At 36.1% G+C, this 16,040-nt stretch overlaps 1 protein-coding gene across 1 annotated transcript in view; it reads right to left on the bottom strand.

Annotated features, from left to right (window-relative positions):
- The window catches only part of PTPRQ (protein tyrosine phosphatase, receptor type, Q), a gene marked incomplete at its 3' end in the record, with an annotated part of 85,503 nt that overhangs the window by 22,482 nt on the left and 46,981 nt on the right, over positions 1–16,040 (bottom strand). The window contains exons 28-33 of the mRNA XM_010141470.1: positions 13,639–13,920; positions 10,537–10,719; positions 9,739–9,840; positions 7,264–7,384; positions 3,449–3,609; positions 1,768–1,913 (exon numbers count right to left, since the gene is read on the bottom strand). Coding sequence (XP_010139772.1) covers positions 1,768–1,913; positions 3,449–3,609; positions 7,264–7,384; positions 9,739–9,840; positions 10,537–10,719; positions 13,639–13,920 — 995 coding nt within the window. The remainder of the gene's footprint in view (positions 1–1,767; positions 1,914–3,448; positions 3,610–7,263; positions 7,385–9,738; positions 9,841–10,536; positions 10,720–13,638; positions 13,921–16,040) is intronic.

Here is a 16,040-nt window from a genome sequence, read left to right as displayed (position 1 = left end):
CCTGCCACACCAAACGGTGAATGGGAAGGCATGTGAAGGGCAAAGGGAGTTAAGGGGAGTTTAGGAGTGGATCACAATTTGAAAGATTAATGGTGATCTCCCATGGCCTGTGAGAGACAGATGCAACAGCAGCTGAAATCTATCTTCTGATGGCAGAGTGTTGGGTTAAAAATCAAAGCTGAAAGGGCAACAATGGTAGCTTCCTCACCTAGAAGCAGAGCTACTGTCAGTACTTTTCTGCCATTCAGCACATAACATACCAAAGCAGTGGTAACCTCCATCCATGCCACCATCTTTTTCTTGCCCAACTACATCACAAAATAATGAAACTGGACCCTCACCTTGCTGATCCAATGCTACTATGCTCCATCTTCCCTATCTTCCTCTTTTATTTCCAGAGTCCTGGGCACATCCAGAGGGATTTTAGCTCTCAGTGTATCAGTTTCACCTTGCTCATTCATCTCAGAGTTCCACTCTCCTAATGGCTGGAATGTCCAAGTCCAAGTCCACAGTCCTCCTCTAAAATTGCCTGAGTTGTCTGAGAATTAGATAAATGCAGGCGCTCTTCACAGGATGGGATAGTTCATGTGATGTACTGATGTAAAGGTTTCTCCAGGGACTTGTTAGGCTAAGAAAAATGTTGTTGGTATAGCAGTGTGTGCAAGCAGAGTCTGAAAGCGCTGAAGTGTAGCCCTAATTTCAATCTCATCAGAATGTGAGTTCATGGCATGGTCCTGCTTGTGTCTGAAACTATGTAAACAGAGCCTGGCAACCACACAGCTTCACAGAAGTCAGAGAAGTGTATACACTGAAGTATGTCAGCAGTTACTTGGTCACAGGTATTTGTAAAAATTGTGAATAATTTTTTTTAGTTATCCTCAAACACATGCATACCTCACTCTAGACATATCTTGAGCATAAAGTTATGCAGTAGAGGCAATTTTTCATGCATTAGTTTCTTCATGAGTTTATCGTGCTTTCATTTCTTTCACATCTGGAAAGCTTGTGACCAAAAACCTGTAAAGGAAGCTTATTTCTTCTTATTATATTTCTGTATCGTAATCCATGCTTAGAAAGGAGAACAGAAAAACTCTAGATACAGTTAATAAATGTGGTGCATAATTAAGGATGAAAGCAGCAACAAAAAAAAAACCCCTACATGGAAATGTGCATATCACCCCAAAATTATAAATAACATTTTATTTGTCTTTTATGCTCTAAGTTGTGGTTGTCAGTATCTTTGCTTCAATATACTAAACAGTAATTTTCTTTAGAGAGTAACAAAAATACAAAATAATAATGTATTCACTACTTCAATGCTATCTTCTTATTTATTAGTACTGTATAAACATGCATTAAAAAGTAAAAGCAAGACCGTTACAGAAATTTATTCAAACTGATAGTTTAAACTACAATAAACAGTCTTAAGGATGTGCAGTGAATGTAATGGGTCTTGTGTCTATCTATACACATTGTGCATATATATGCTTTAGATGTGTGTGTATATATGTGTACATATGAACATTGCAACATGGATTATTACACAAAAACTATTTGCTTTAATGCTTATTGATACGAATGTCCAATGAGATACATAATGCAACACATATGATTACAAGATGTACTTCTGCACTGTAAGTTAAAAAACTGCCTAGGGATAAAGGAAATATGAAAAAACAATATGTTGGTAACTATAAAATTAATTTATTCTCTAATGAATTATTAGAATAGTTTATTAAATTCTGTGAAAGAAGAATATCATCTTACCTGTATGAATATTCCCGAATTATTTTTGAAATAAACTGAGTAGTACAGTATATTTCCATTAGGCTTTTCAGGAGGAGACCAGAACAGCATGATTGATGTGGATGTAAGGTTTCTGTACACAACATCTTTCGGTGGGTCACTTGGTGCTGGAAAAAATGTTGTTTTAGCACACCTAACTCAGTTTTGAGTTAGGTTATATTTTAGTCCCCAAGAAATATCCACTATAGATTTGGCAATGTCCTGCGTCAAATTAAATGAATTATTGATTATGGTATGAAAAATGCTTCTGGAAATTATGAAATAAACTAGTAGACCAAAATAAATTTTTAAAACACTCTTTTTTCAAACACATTTCTATTTAGCTGCACTTGTAAATAGATACTCTGTTCTTACAGAATTTGTCCTGTACTTGCTGCTTTGGGCACCTGGAAAGTCTAATTTGCAAGCATGGAAGTTGGCAGCATTAGGCCTCTATGCTCCATACATAGTTAACAGGGGAAAAAAAGGATTTGTTTCAGAAAACCTAAATTGAAAGCTTTTTTCTGTCTTTGCTGACTAGAAACAGAATTTAGGCTCCCAGCTCATGTAGGTAAACCAGATACTTAAGTTTGGACAGTATGATCATTTCTGTTTCTTCCTCTTTCCTCAGCCTATTAAAAGTGCAGGAAGGACTCTGGAAGTCTTCTTCAATTAGCCTCTCCTACACCATAAAGAATAGCGGCACATGATGCTTCTCAGTAGCACAGTGATGTAGGAGAGTCAAATTCAGTTCCTTAATTCAGCCTATGAGATTTTAAATCCATATTTCTCACCACCCAAGGAAGTGTTTTACAGAATATGCAGTACAGAACACTGTAAGTTATTTTCTCTCTCTTGTTTGTGCTGTTCCAGATTGTATAAAACACTAAAACATTAACTGAAGTCAAGCAGTTTCTAAAAATCCTGCCTGACTTTTTAGTCAGTTCATGTTTCCATAACAGCTTCAATAACAAAGACTGGAAATACCTACATCCTGATGATTTAGAGTCTTTTGAGGGATGGCTTGGATAGACATTAATCCTGCCAGTGTTTGTATGTTGGAAAGTCAGTTTATCTCTTCAGGATGGTTCTGAAATATGCCTGCATACTATCCATTTTGGATCAATATAGCAATATAATTGATGGGAAAGCCAGAAGCAACTAAACCAAATTACTTTCGAAGCACAGTACATAGTATAATCACTTAAAAGTCATTTACTTTGTTGAAAGCATGAAATCATTAAAATAGAATAAACAGATTGGTGTACACTTATAAATTTCATCTTCAAATTAAAACCATCTCAGACTTGTGAGAGACTCTAAATTGTATTTTACCTGTCAGAAGTTGCGTCACAACAAGATAAAGCAAAGAGCTATTAAAATATATTATAAAATTAATCTGATTTATTTAAAAATGTAAGATTAAAGTATTTTAATCCTATCTGTCTTGAAGGGAAATGCAAAATTTTGCTCAGCTAATTAACAGAAATACCATCATAATTTTATAAAGTCATAGATATGTGTACACATATAGGCACACACAAACAGACAGGTAGTATGTCTCTTCTTGACCAGTCAAATGCCACTTCTACTTCAGTAGCTTTATTAACTTAAATAAAGCTGTCAGAATTCCAGGGCTGAATGAAATCAAAGATAAGCTTACCTCCTTCAGAAGTTCTGAATGTTATAGTATCACTTTTTATGTTCCCATCTCCAAATCTTGTACTTGCTGTTAGGTAAGCACTATACTCATAGTTATTTTCCAGGTCTGTGAACTGCAATGATGTTTCTGTTACATTAACAATTCTTTTTGACACTTTATTCCTAAAAAAAAAAGGATTTTGTTATTTATATATACTCATAATTTCTGTATGTATACAACATATGATATAAAATCGAAAAATGTAATATTGTGGTATATACAAATATCATAGGCTTTAAAAAAAGACTGGGATAACTTTTGTCTTTTATGTTGAACAGCTCACTTTTGTACTGTTGCATCACAATAGGGCCTTGATTTTGCTTTTAAAAATCTCACATAAACCACACCAAAATCTAATTGTAAATTGCATTGGCAAAGACAATGATTATATTGAATATCAGGGAGGAGCATATCCATCAAGTAACTGCTATCAAATGGTTATGTGGTACCCTTGGGAAGGACACAGCAGAGCATAACTAAACTGTCTCCCTGGACAGGAATAGCGAAATATAAAAAGATTATAGCAGGGAGCACGGCCTACTGCGACTCTGTGAAATTGGTCAGAAGGCTGAAGTTATAAATGGAATAATAGAAGATGATATGGAACAGGAATTAGCTGGTGCTGAGTTAATTCTGGTGGAATGTAGCAGGGGATCAGAATGGAACTCTAGTCAGGTCAAAACCCACCTAGAAAGACTGTAAGATGTAACATTAATAAAACACTGGTATTAGCATAGATATGAAATGATTATCAGAAAGTAAAATAAGATATAGAAATAGCTAACTTGAATTCAAAAGGTCTGCTATTCCTCATTAAATTAATTTAATCCTTTATGAAGAAAATAGCAGGAAAAAAAGCTAGCTAAAATTCTATCCCTGTACACATTTCTGTGAGTGCGTTCCCTATATTTGTAAAGAGATTTCATACAAGGATGATAATTTCACAAGTAAAACTGAGTATTTTGCTCCAGAGTGAGCTCTTCACAAACAAAATGGTGAGTTTTAATTCTTTAAAAAAAAAATAAAAATGGGGAAAGGCAGATTCAAAATTATTGGATAGGCTGGTTTTCATCCTTTGATAAATGAATGAATGCTCCATTAGCAAAGGTGACCATCTGATACTCCTGAAATAAAGTTACAGTAACAAAAAATTAGAATGAGAAAATGTATGAGAATGAAAAAACTAACTTCTCCCTATTCCTTTCATATTTTGAGTGGAATGTCTCTTGACATGGGAAACACTCTTAGTAACAGAGAAAGTTTACCACATTTATATTTTTCCCAAACTTCTGACATTTTGAATAATCAGTAAAGAGACACAAAAGGTTGCAGCTGAAGTTATCAAATTCTATACAAAGAAAAGAGAAGTTTTCTTGGATCTTTGCCCAGTACATTCTTAGTATGGAAAACTATAGCTGGTTATAATCTAAGTAAAAAGAAAACCTACAGCTTAGTGTGCAAACACATCTACGTTGAGTAATTGCATTCTTACAACATCTCACTTGCCAAAAAAAGTTTTCACAATCAGGCATAGCTAGGAGGAAGAACAAAAGTTTGAGGTGTTTCAAGAAAAGCCAATTTTCTGTTTGGAAACAACCGAGACTGCAATCAAACTAGTAAGAAAACACTGAGCAAAGTGAGTGCAGTCTTCACAGACAATGAGAAAGTACCTAGCAGAATAAGATAAGCCAAGGAATTTTAATGAAGAACAATAATCTTAAGTTTCAAAAGAAATCTTTCCAAACTCAGGCAAAAGAGGTTCCAAGAAATTGCATATTTTCACTTGAAAAAGACAAGTACCATATTTTCTTAAAAATCTGTACCTCAAAATAGATGTAGTAAGTAATTATCTCACAAAAAATTTGCGGAACAGGGTAATGCCAAAAGGGAACAGCTTTATACAATTCAGCAGTTTTTGCAGACAGGAACTATGAGTTTGTAGACTTAAGGCATGCAGAAAGTTGCTTTGCTACCTGCTAGCACCTAAACACCTTGTCCTGTGACAAATTCCATGAAAGCTAATAACGGTGAAAACATTACAGGTATTACCCTTTCTATTCTAGCAGTCAGGGATTCTTGGTCCCAACTCATTAAAGAAAGGTTAACAAATTCTCTGTAACTGTTGTAATATATTAAAGAGAAGGAAAATTTATTTAACACCTGTGCTAACCTCCCTCTCTGCTTTATTGAGAAACTCTGGGATTAACAATCTCCTCCAAAATATACTGAATGCCTCGCAAAAACAGCAACGCTGCCATAGTAGTTTGCCTTGTCAAATCTCACCCTGCAATGCATTTTATGAAATTGTATAGACAATTCTGTTAAATACTTAAAAATCCTCTCTTTCCCCCCTACCCCCACCAAAGGAAGGATTGAAGTTGTGGCTCTTTGAAAGCAATAGATTTTCTGCAATGTCCTTGCCTCAAGATAATACCTAATGCCTCTCTAATTTTAGACGTGGCACAGTAAGGACAGATAAGACAGAGCAACAAGAATAGAGAAGGAAAAAAGACAAGGCTTACTGCAAAAAGTTATGTGGCTGCTTAATTCAAATATTTACAAAGATGGATCAATTAACAGGTTTTTAAAAATAATTCTTATTAACTCGTCATAATAACAAAAGCATTAAGGTTTAAGGCAATATAAGGATGAAAAGCTGTATTACCTCAAGTCTTTGAACACAGCTGGTATTAAAACCATAATCCTTATTGTGATTTAACTCTTTCCTAGCTAGAGGGTAGTCTTTAATTTAATTTTTGTGTGTGTGTGGTTAAAGAGCACCAGACCTTGCCAATACAGTAGAAGAAACAAGACAAACCAAATTTAACTTTTCTGGAAAGAATAGTTCACTCCTGTTCATGTTATCATCAACTTAATGAAAAGCTACCCCAAAACTATCAAATAACATTAAAATAGTAAATATAAGCTCAATAGTATGTTTATAATGACTGCTGATTTGCACATCTGGTTTACATCTCGTAAGATGCACGTTTGTATTTGCTTCCTGCACCTTAGTAGTGGCAATACGCAGCATAAATGCAATACATTAAAAGTGATCAGTTACAAAATCTTCTCGCTCTCATTAGAATTGTTACAAAGGTCTTTGAAGAGGTGTCACCTTGCTAAACTAAACTATGTTATGCAGAAACTATGACAGAATCTGCAAGTTCTAAAATTACAGAACTCCTTTATGAAGGTGAAAAAAGATCCCAGGAAGGATGAGAGGAAAAAAAAATTAGGGAAAAACAAAGGGTAGATAAAAAATAAAAATGAAAACAACACAGTAAGTGAAAAATATGTTAAAAAATACTTGTTTGCTATAAATATAAATGCAAAATATAACAGTAAACATAACTGATAACATATTCAAAGACACTTAACATTGCTCTTACATACTTTACTCAAAAGAAAGCAATATTTCTCTATTTTAAGTCTGTTTCAAATGTCCTTAATAATTTAGCATAGGCTTGTGCCCTCCCCTACAATAGGCCTAATCAGAATATAACGAAATTAGTCTCCATGCTCTAATTTAAATTTGAATTCATTTACCATAAAATAACCTTTAGAAAAATGTTGAAAATGTTTACAAAATATTTAATACCCCAAGCTACTACATTATATCTGGATTGTATATAGAAAGGGCTAGTATTTTAAGTGCAGAATGAATATTTGTTCTCCAAAAACGTGTAATCAACACATAGTGTAAGAAAAACCCAACATTCCTGATAGGCTACAGATCAATATTATTCCTCAGAACTACTTCCAGAAAATCTTACCAGACGTAAACTGTGTAATAGAGGATAATTCCATTTGGCTCCAGTGGAGGTTTCCATGACAACTTCACAGTGACACCCGACAACTGTTTTACAGAGAGCGATTCTGGAGGAGAACTCGGAGCTAAAAAATGCAAGAACAGGACACAATATCTTGTTAAACTGCTAAGATTGATGGGATGTGAGGCATTCACAAATAAGTTTTTAATTATTTGTGATGGAAAGTGAACTTTGTACTACACCGGTACAGTATCCATCAACTAATGTTAAGGCACAGCTTCTTTTCCTTTTTCTGACAGATGATAAAAGAAGATTTTGCATGGTGGTGTTAGAACATCTGTTTCTGTGATTCAATGGAAAAAGTACTTCATGAGAAAACAGAGCAACGGGTAGGTCACAGTGATTCACCTACTGTCCAAGTACATTGCTGTAAATTTTTTCCCTTCTAATAAAAGCAAGAGCTTTATAGGTATGAACACATGTAAAATACAGCAAAATAGTTCCCCTGGGGAAAAAAAGATGCTGTAAAGAATTCTACAAAGCACCAAAAGGTGGAAAAATGGATAAGCATGGCATTGAAAGATGATAAACATGTGGGTTATTAGGCAGTGGTAAAATCTATTCACTCCATCAAATAAGGACCATATTCATACATTTAACGTATCACGTGGCATTAGTTGAGACCCTTAAAATTCATTTTAAGATGAACTCTGCGTGACACCATATAATCACTGGGCAGGGAAACAACGCAAGTAAATGTTAGACCATGTTTCATTTCATTCTAAAGTATATATAAATATTGCTGAGGAAAAATATACTCATGTACGCATAAGTGATACTGCTTTACATTAGCATGTTATTAAGAAGTCAATCTCCATCTTAATTCATGGATATATGTATCACTATGAAGTAGTATTAGAATTACTTTTGTTTTTCTCAAATTAAACCAAAGAGCATCATGCACTAAAAATTCAGGTCATAGCTGTAGTCATGCATGAAAATTAAGAATATGAGCATAGCTATTAGCAAATCTATGAAACATTTGGTCTGAACCTTGGAACACTGTGTTCCTGTGAATAAAGAACATGTGGTGTATTATAAATATTGTTGTTTTTCAGTTGTTCCTTCTTTCACTGTCTCAAAAGTTGGCATAAAGGTTTTAGAACTCTGTATGTTTCAGAAAAAAAATATTTTTCATGAACAAAGGTTCACTGAATTCAGTGAATGTCTGTATTTACTAGTGAAAAATGGTGACAGCTGTATTTAGTGTTTTACTTGTTATATTATCCTCAGTGGCTATATAATAAAAGATCTGTCATACTGTGAACGTCATGTCTTTTGGGACACGTGTAGTTCATTTTACAGTTCTTATTCAGAGGATATTTTTTTGCTGAAGAATAGAATCTACCTTGCTGTAAAGAAAAAAAATCTTAATGCAAAAGATAGATTTATTCAAATCAGCTGCTCTCAGTGTGCTCCAGCAACATTCCTCCTGAGCAAAGGTTTATTACTGACTGTGAATGTGAGCCCACCAACACCTCAGAGATTTACAAAGAACCACTATCATCAAAAGCTGGATCTTAAGCTAGTCAGTGCTCCCTAAGACATGAAAAGAGACTTAATTTGGGAATGGCTGGTGGAATGTTTGTGCCAATGTCACTTTAGTCCACATTCCCAGAGACTTCTTTCCTAAGCAGTGGAGAGGGACAGGTATGGGCTCCTCCAAAGTGTGAGTCAAAGCACTTAAGTTAACATTCTGGTTTGAAATTTTTTCAGGATTCCCCTTCCAGAAACTAGAGAGGGTATCAATGATAACTTCCCGCTACTAAAGTAGGTAGTCAAAGTGCAAATATTTTGTGGTTCCTTTGCTGATTTGTGACCTACTGTACTAATTAGTAGGGGATGCAATGACTGTTCTACCCTCAGCCTGCAGTGCAGAACACTCCCCTGCTCAACTTGAAAGTCCAGTACTACAGATGATGGACTTTGAGCATTTCTGTAATATTAATAATTCTACATTTCTATATATGCATGCAGATTTCTGGAATCTTCTAAACAGATGCACCAGAAATGTCCCTGGACCATTCAAACTGTCTTTAGATGGTTTTCCCTTTCTCCAGCTCGCATATGTCTGCAGAAACAAACACAATATTTAATCCTGCCATGTAGTGTACTAGATTACAATGTTAGTAAATTAAGATTCTCCAAATTCATAAGGTATTGGTAAGATCAAATGTCCATGCACAACAATTGTGCCATTTCACGTAGCTTGTACCAGCAAATATATTAAATATCAGATAGATAGATATAGACAGACAGGTAGATGAGTATGTTTGTGTGTAGATAGATATGGATATCAATACAGAGATAAAATTGCAAAAAATGTATATAAAACCTACACATATCTGACATCAAGTGTAAGATCAGTTTAAGACTAAATGCAGACAATGATACATTGCACCTTCTGGTCTGACTTACCATCTTCATCGGTCAGTATATGCAGAGGTGAACTACGAAGTCCCTCCCCCGTTGTGGTACTAGCAGACACTTCTACAGTATATTCTGTATATTTCTTTAAATCTAAATAAAGAAGAAGAATTCAATAAACCAACCATTAAGTGGCCCAAATTGGGGTTTTTAATGGTCCATAAGTACTTCTGAAGTGCTGAACAGCCTATGACTTACACTGGTCTGTGTCTTTAGAGACCAAAATAAACATTAGGAAAACTTGAACACAAAAAGTATTTTGCATGAACAAGAGAGGCAAAGCCCTAATTACCATTTTATACTGCATATTCCAAGAATGCTTTACAGTTTGTCCTTGGCTACACTCTGAAAATTAACTAGTGAGGGCACTGAACTCACAGCATTAACTGCTGTGTCATGCGTCAGTAATAATGACAAAACAGAAAAAGATCGAAAGGTGAAGGGAAAGTATTTATTCTTATCCAGAATAAGATCAGAAAGATACGTAGGTGACTTGAGTGTTTACTTTGTTACTGTGATAGGTATGAAAAAGAATGCTACTGAAGTTCCTTGCACTTTAAACATCTGAAATACAATGAGACGTATGTTAGACTCTGTAAATGCATGGCCCATTCCACCACATTACAGCAGGACACAACAGGCTATTTCTCAGGACAGGTAGCATATAACTTTATATAAGGACAAGAAGGCTCAGGTCCAACGAACAAACTAATTGATCTGCGTCAGTCTATTGATCCCTTCTCAGAACAATCTATGGCTGCCCTAAGTTCCAGATCATTATATACTGGCCTGTAACAAGTAGTGTCAGGAGAGTAGTGTTTATGACTCTCTGCTCGGTTCCATTAGTCCTGTTGAGATATATTGTGTAGGTCTGTATGATTCCATTGGGAACGGATGGTGGAAAAAATGATAATTCAATTTCCATAGATGAGATGTTCCTATAGGTTATGTTTTCTGGTGCGCAATCAGGAACTAGAAGACAAAATTTAGACTCACAGATTTTAGTCAGTTTCTTTGATTTATTAAGCATTTTCTTAAACTAGTTTAAATGAAACACATTGTAAACATTTGGATTTTTATCCTAATTTTTTGTACAAAATAGATTTTAAAAAAGACTGAATTGGAAGATCAAAAACGTAACACAGTGACACATAAACAACAAGGTACAGGTCATTTAAAAAAAAATTTAAATCACCTTAACATGCCAGATGAAAAAAAATCTGGACCATGACACTAAACTTCCCTTTTAACACCCCATAACTACAACTGCAGCCCTCCAAGTTAGCCAGGAATATAGCTAGGAGATTTTCCATGTTGTCCTGCCATAATTTACACTTTGTATCAGCAACCTGCACTTTCTTCCATTTTCTTGGGTGATCTATAGAAACCGTATGAATACTTGTATGGAAGAAAAAAAGGAACGCTAACATTTTGCTATAAGGGCCCTGAAAACATCCTCCTTCCTGGAGGTTTGACTGCTGGGGCTCAGGGCCAGCTTAGCAATAGCGTAGCTGAGAGCTGCCTCCTCCCTGCTGGTGACATGTTCCCAGGCAACGCTGCAGTGAGGCTGCAGGCAAGGGCTGACCCTGGGAGCTGCTTTCAGCTAGGACTTTTGTGCTTTGCCCCTGTTTGAGCTACAGCTCCTGCTGCATCGCTGCCAAGGCTGTGCTTGGCCATGGACCCACTGATCTGTAGACTGACGTTGCAGTCCGACCTCAGCTTGGCCCCACAACTACAGACCTGCCCAGCTGTCACTGGGCTGCATCTGACTTGATTACTGTCACTGAACCTGCTAACTCACTTTCCTGGCTCGACCTCAGACCTACCTCATCAACATGGAGTGTTTGTCAATCTGGGCCCCAGGCTGCCCCTGGCTGCCATGCCCTGACCTACTCCCTTCACTGGGGATTAGTGGGACAAGTCCTGGCTAGTGAGGCCCCTGCCCTGCTGGCCCAGGGAACCCCTTGGCTCTTGTCTACCCATCCCTTACAGAGCATCTAGCCCTTGCTGTGTCATGGGCTGGGTTTCGTGTGCATGTGTCTGTCTGTCCCCAGACAAATACAGAGGTATGTTTTCCATTATCCAAAACTGGACTGGTAGCAAAATATATCTTATTCCAGAAAATCACAATCACACAATGACAGCACAATTTGCCCAAAAGGTCAAACAAGGAATGGACATGTTTTCAGGATGCCTTAAAAATGCTTATAAATGTACTGACTTTGCTAAAACTCTGCAATAAAAAGGCTAAATAATTTCTGCTTAAGCAATATCCAGAAAGGGGATAAATGCCATGAAAGGCAATAAAATCAGCTCACAGTTCTGTCTGCTTTCATGGTAGAATGGTAACAGAGAACTCCGAAGAGCTCTTCAAACACACCAGCCCACTAATAGGTTGTGTTTCCCTCAAAATGCTCTGTTCCCAAGATCCTCCCTTGGTTTTGTTCTTCTCATCTAAGAAGATGTTTTTGCAGCTTCACATCTCTATCACAGGAATTAATATTTTTGTTCCAAGCATCAGGGGAGTCAGGCACTGAGAAAGAACTATCTGTCTTAAAATAAAACTTAGACAAAAGATGGATGTCTAAGTTAAGAAGAGCAATAAAAAAGGTTATGTCTAAGGACATTGTATCAGTTGGGCAGATGCCTACATACCTATGATATCTGACCCCAAAAAATCCTCAAAAGCAGCATAATGGCAGAACTAGCTTGGTGCTTCTATTATGGCTACTGTTTCATGCAAATGAAAAGCTAGGTGTTTGTGTACCCATTCCTTAAGAGCTTGAGTTGTTAGTGAGGCCTAGACCACAACTACTTCACATCGGAAAAATCAAAAGTTCAATTCAGAAACAAGGAGGTGAAACAGCTCATGGTGATTCCACTGTGTCTTAAACAATCAGGGAGCCAGAGCATTTCCCTGCCCCTTCTGAGAGACATCAGTTTTTTCATATCTTTTCTCACTAAGAAAAATGTTATAAATAGAGCATGATTCATTCCGGGCTATCTCTAGATATAGATAAAGTAGGCAGTTGTCTGAGGTAGCAAATTGGTAAAGATGGCAAAAAGCCCCCAAAAAAGGATGATCATCATGCCGGTGGTACCTGGATATGGCCAAGTCCTACAGGAAACCAACCTTCATGTCTGTCTCCCCAGCCACCTTTCATTCTTGAGTCTACAGTTTAACCCAAACATTCCACCATGTAAAGCATTATCTTCAATTTTTTCTCCATACCTCTCTTACTAAGCTCCACTGAAAATGTAATGACCCTTTGTGAATATTTTACATTCCTTTCTCTACCTTGTCCAACCTTACAGTTACTTTTTTATTTAAAGTCTCTTCCTATGCCTGTTACACCTCTTTAATGCTCAGCCTCCCCAGTCCTCACTTCTAAATTTACTTTTGTTTCTTGGAAAAATGTCATCTACTCTAATCCTCTGCTATTTTGTTTTATCTGTACCTTCTCCAAGATATTTCTAGCACCATAAACAACTTTGCCTGCTACAAAATAGCACTTATCTGTGAATTCTGATATTTTTTTTTTAACCATTAGGATTGAATTCTTATAAAATCTTCAAATTGTATTCATTTTTTGAAAGCCCTCCTTTCCCATAAAAAATATTTTCCCACAAGACACATGGAATCTTAACAGACAAATAGTAAAATACATGAAGTCCATCAGGCATAAAACTTTCCACTGTTTTCTTTACTTCTTTTTCTTAGTATTTCCTTACTTTTGCTTTGTGTATAAAAGAGAAAACAGGGTTCAAACTTGCTGCTTTGCAAACCAAACGTATTTTTAAATTAATTAAACTGATCTCTTGGTCATCAAAAGTCACCAAAAAGCAGTTGATTGTGGAAAATTTACATTTAAAAAACCCCTATATACTCACCAGTTTCAGAAGTTCTCACCAGAAGTGGGAAAGATGACTGATTCCCGTGACCAAGTCTGGTGAATGCCCTTACAGAGATGTTGTAGAGAGTATATGGCTTCATTTCACTGAGTGATATACTTGTAGATGAGGCATTTTTAATAAATAATTCATTAGAATCACTGTACAGAACTTCATAGTGAGTTATGAGACCATTAGGCTGTTCAGGTGGTAACCATCTCAGATTTATTTCTGTTGCAGTTACATTTATTAACTCTACATTTTGAGGTGGGGATTCTGGTTCTGTAATACAGAAATCAAAGAAAAGAAAAAAACCTCTGAGACTTTCAATTAACTGAAAATAGGACTGATCTCACAAACCTACCAGATCCTAGCAGTTAGATGAGCTAACAGTACCAGCAGGGTTCCCTCACTCTTCTCTCAGTCACTCATTCTCTCTCCTTCTCAAAGCCTTACCACTTTTTATCTCAGATGTCTTCTTTTCCACTCACAAAACCAGGCATCTTTTTGCATCCCAGACACTTTAGCTTTTTTTGGAATTTCTGTTCTCATGCACTTATAAATCTCCAAAACTGCATTTATACAGAAAAAATTTTCTCTGCATGATCTCATGCAGACATACTGATTCTTCAAATTCTCTCACTCTCTTTCTCAAATTCAGGTTCTCCAAATTCAGCTGAACGTCCTCTCACTGCTTTCTTCTTAAATAACCACCCATCTTATTTCACTCAACCAACCATTGAACCAAGAAAGGGTCTGTATGCACTGTAAATATATTCCCTTTAGTTACTGATACAATTGCTCAATGATAACCATGAAGACCCCGGTGTAAATCTCGCATGCACTGGTGTGAAGAGCACACACAAAAGACGTCCAGCTCTTGGATAGTGTGTTCGCTAAATCTACTTGTAACATGAGTTCATGTGACTTCAGTGAGCTAATAATGCATGGAAGTGTTGAAGGAGTAAGTGGGCTGCTCTGAATATCAACCTTGATTACTCTGAAGGCTTCATCACTTCACCCATGAAATAACCCATCTATAATTTTTTTTAAAATGCACTAAGATTGATGATGTCATTTAGTTTGTGTACAAATACCTATATCCAGATATTACAGAATTTATAATAATTTTTTTTGTTGTTCTAAAGTTCTCACAAACCACTGTCATTGGTTCTGAATGAAACCACTTTCACTGATTTCTGAATCTGTGAATGAAGAGTGTTAACTGTAACAGATCGCTACCCTCTGGATGACAACAGCCCACGTGGATATTTTCCATGTGAAGAAGATTAATTTTAAGTTGAAATGCATTTTGCACTTTATCTGGCATGGTGAAATATTTAAATGCAACAGCCTAATATCTTTCACCCCAACATAAGCGGTGGAAGACAGATGTGGTGAATCTTTTATTTGGAGGTATCTCTCTTTTCAAGAGTCAAACGAGTTGTCACTCCAATGTTGGCTAAAGTTAGAGACATGAATCTCAACTTGAATGACCAGAGGAAAACTAAAGAACAAGAAGACAAGTGTAATTATACACAGCCCTACAAAAAGGCAGAAATTATTGGTGGTTTTCTCAACAGCTTCCTCAAGGCTTTCACAGATGTCTTAACAATGGATGAACTGCTGGCCTAAAACTCCACTTGGAACAAATTTCTGTAATGCTCAAAGGCAAGGAATTGTAAACATTCAGGAAAAAAAATACATATTTTGGTAGATAATTTTCTGGTTTTGTGATATGTCTTTCCTCTGCAAAACTCTAACAGCACAGAAGCATGCAACCTTTGAAGAAATTTGAGCACTTTATGTTTTACTGTTTAATTTGATGTTTTGGATGGTTAAACAAATCATCTAAGCTTCATAAAACCCCATGATTTTTAATCCTGTAACCCTTTGCTCTCTTTTATTCTCAATTTATCCTGTGTTGTAGTATATTATTTGAGAGCTAAATGACAACTGGACAATTACTTTCTTTATTACTTTGGTAAAAACTGAAAAAAACTTTGCTGAAACCAGAGAAAATATAAACTCGATAAAGAATGTGAAAAAATTAAGGTTTAATGCTGATGATTCTGCTCTGAAAATCAAATTCTTGTGTTCTCTTTGCAGAGACCAGTGGCAACTCCAGCTACTGCCCCTGTGCCTTCATGTGTGGAGATTGCCTTGCAGGAAAGAAAGAACCTTTATGAGGAACTATCTCATAAAGTAGCATTATACCCTACATTAAAATTAAACCTGTACAAAAACAACTGTATATAATATCATTCAGTGTAAAAACCCCTCACTTTAGTAGCAGCTCTGCTTATAGACAGCACTATGGCCTTGGAATTGTTGAAAGATGCCATTTCCAGATGCTTCAAAATCAACCTGATTTCCGTATGATAACATAAAAAAAAAAAGAT

This window comes from Buceros rhinoceros, unplaced genomic scaffold, assembly GCF_000710305.1.
Source record: "Buceros rhinoceros silvestris isolate BGI_N320 unplaced genomic scaffold, ASM71030v1 scaffold11298, whole genome shotgun sequence".
Classification (NCBI taxonomy): domain Eukaryota; kingdom Metazoa; phylum Chordata; class Aves; order Bucerotiformes; family Bucerotidae; genus Buceros; species Buceros rhinoceros.
This window is presented reverse-complemented; position numbering and strand designations above follow the sequence as displayed.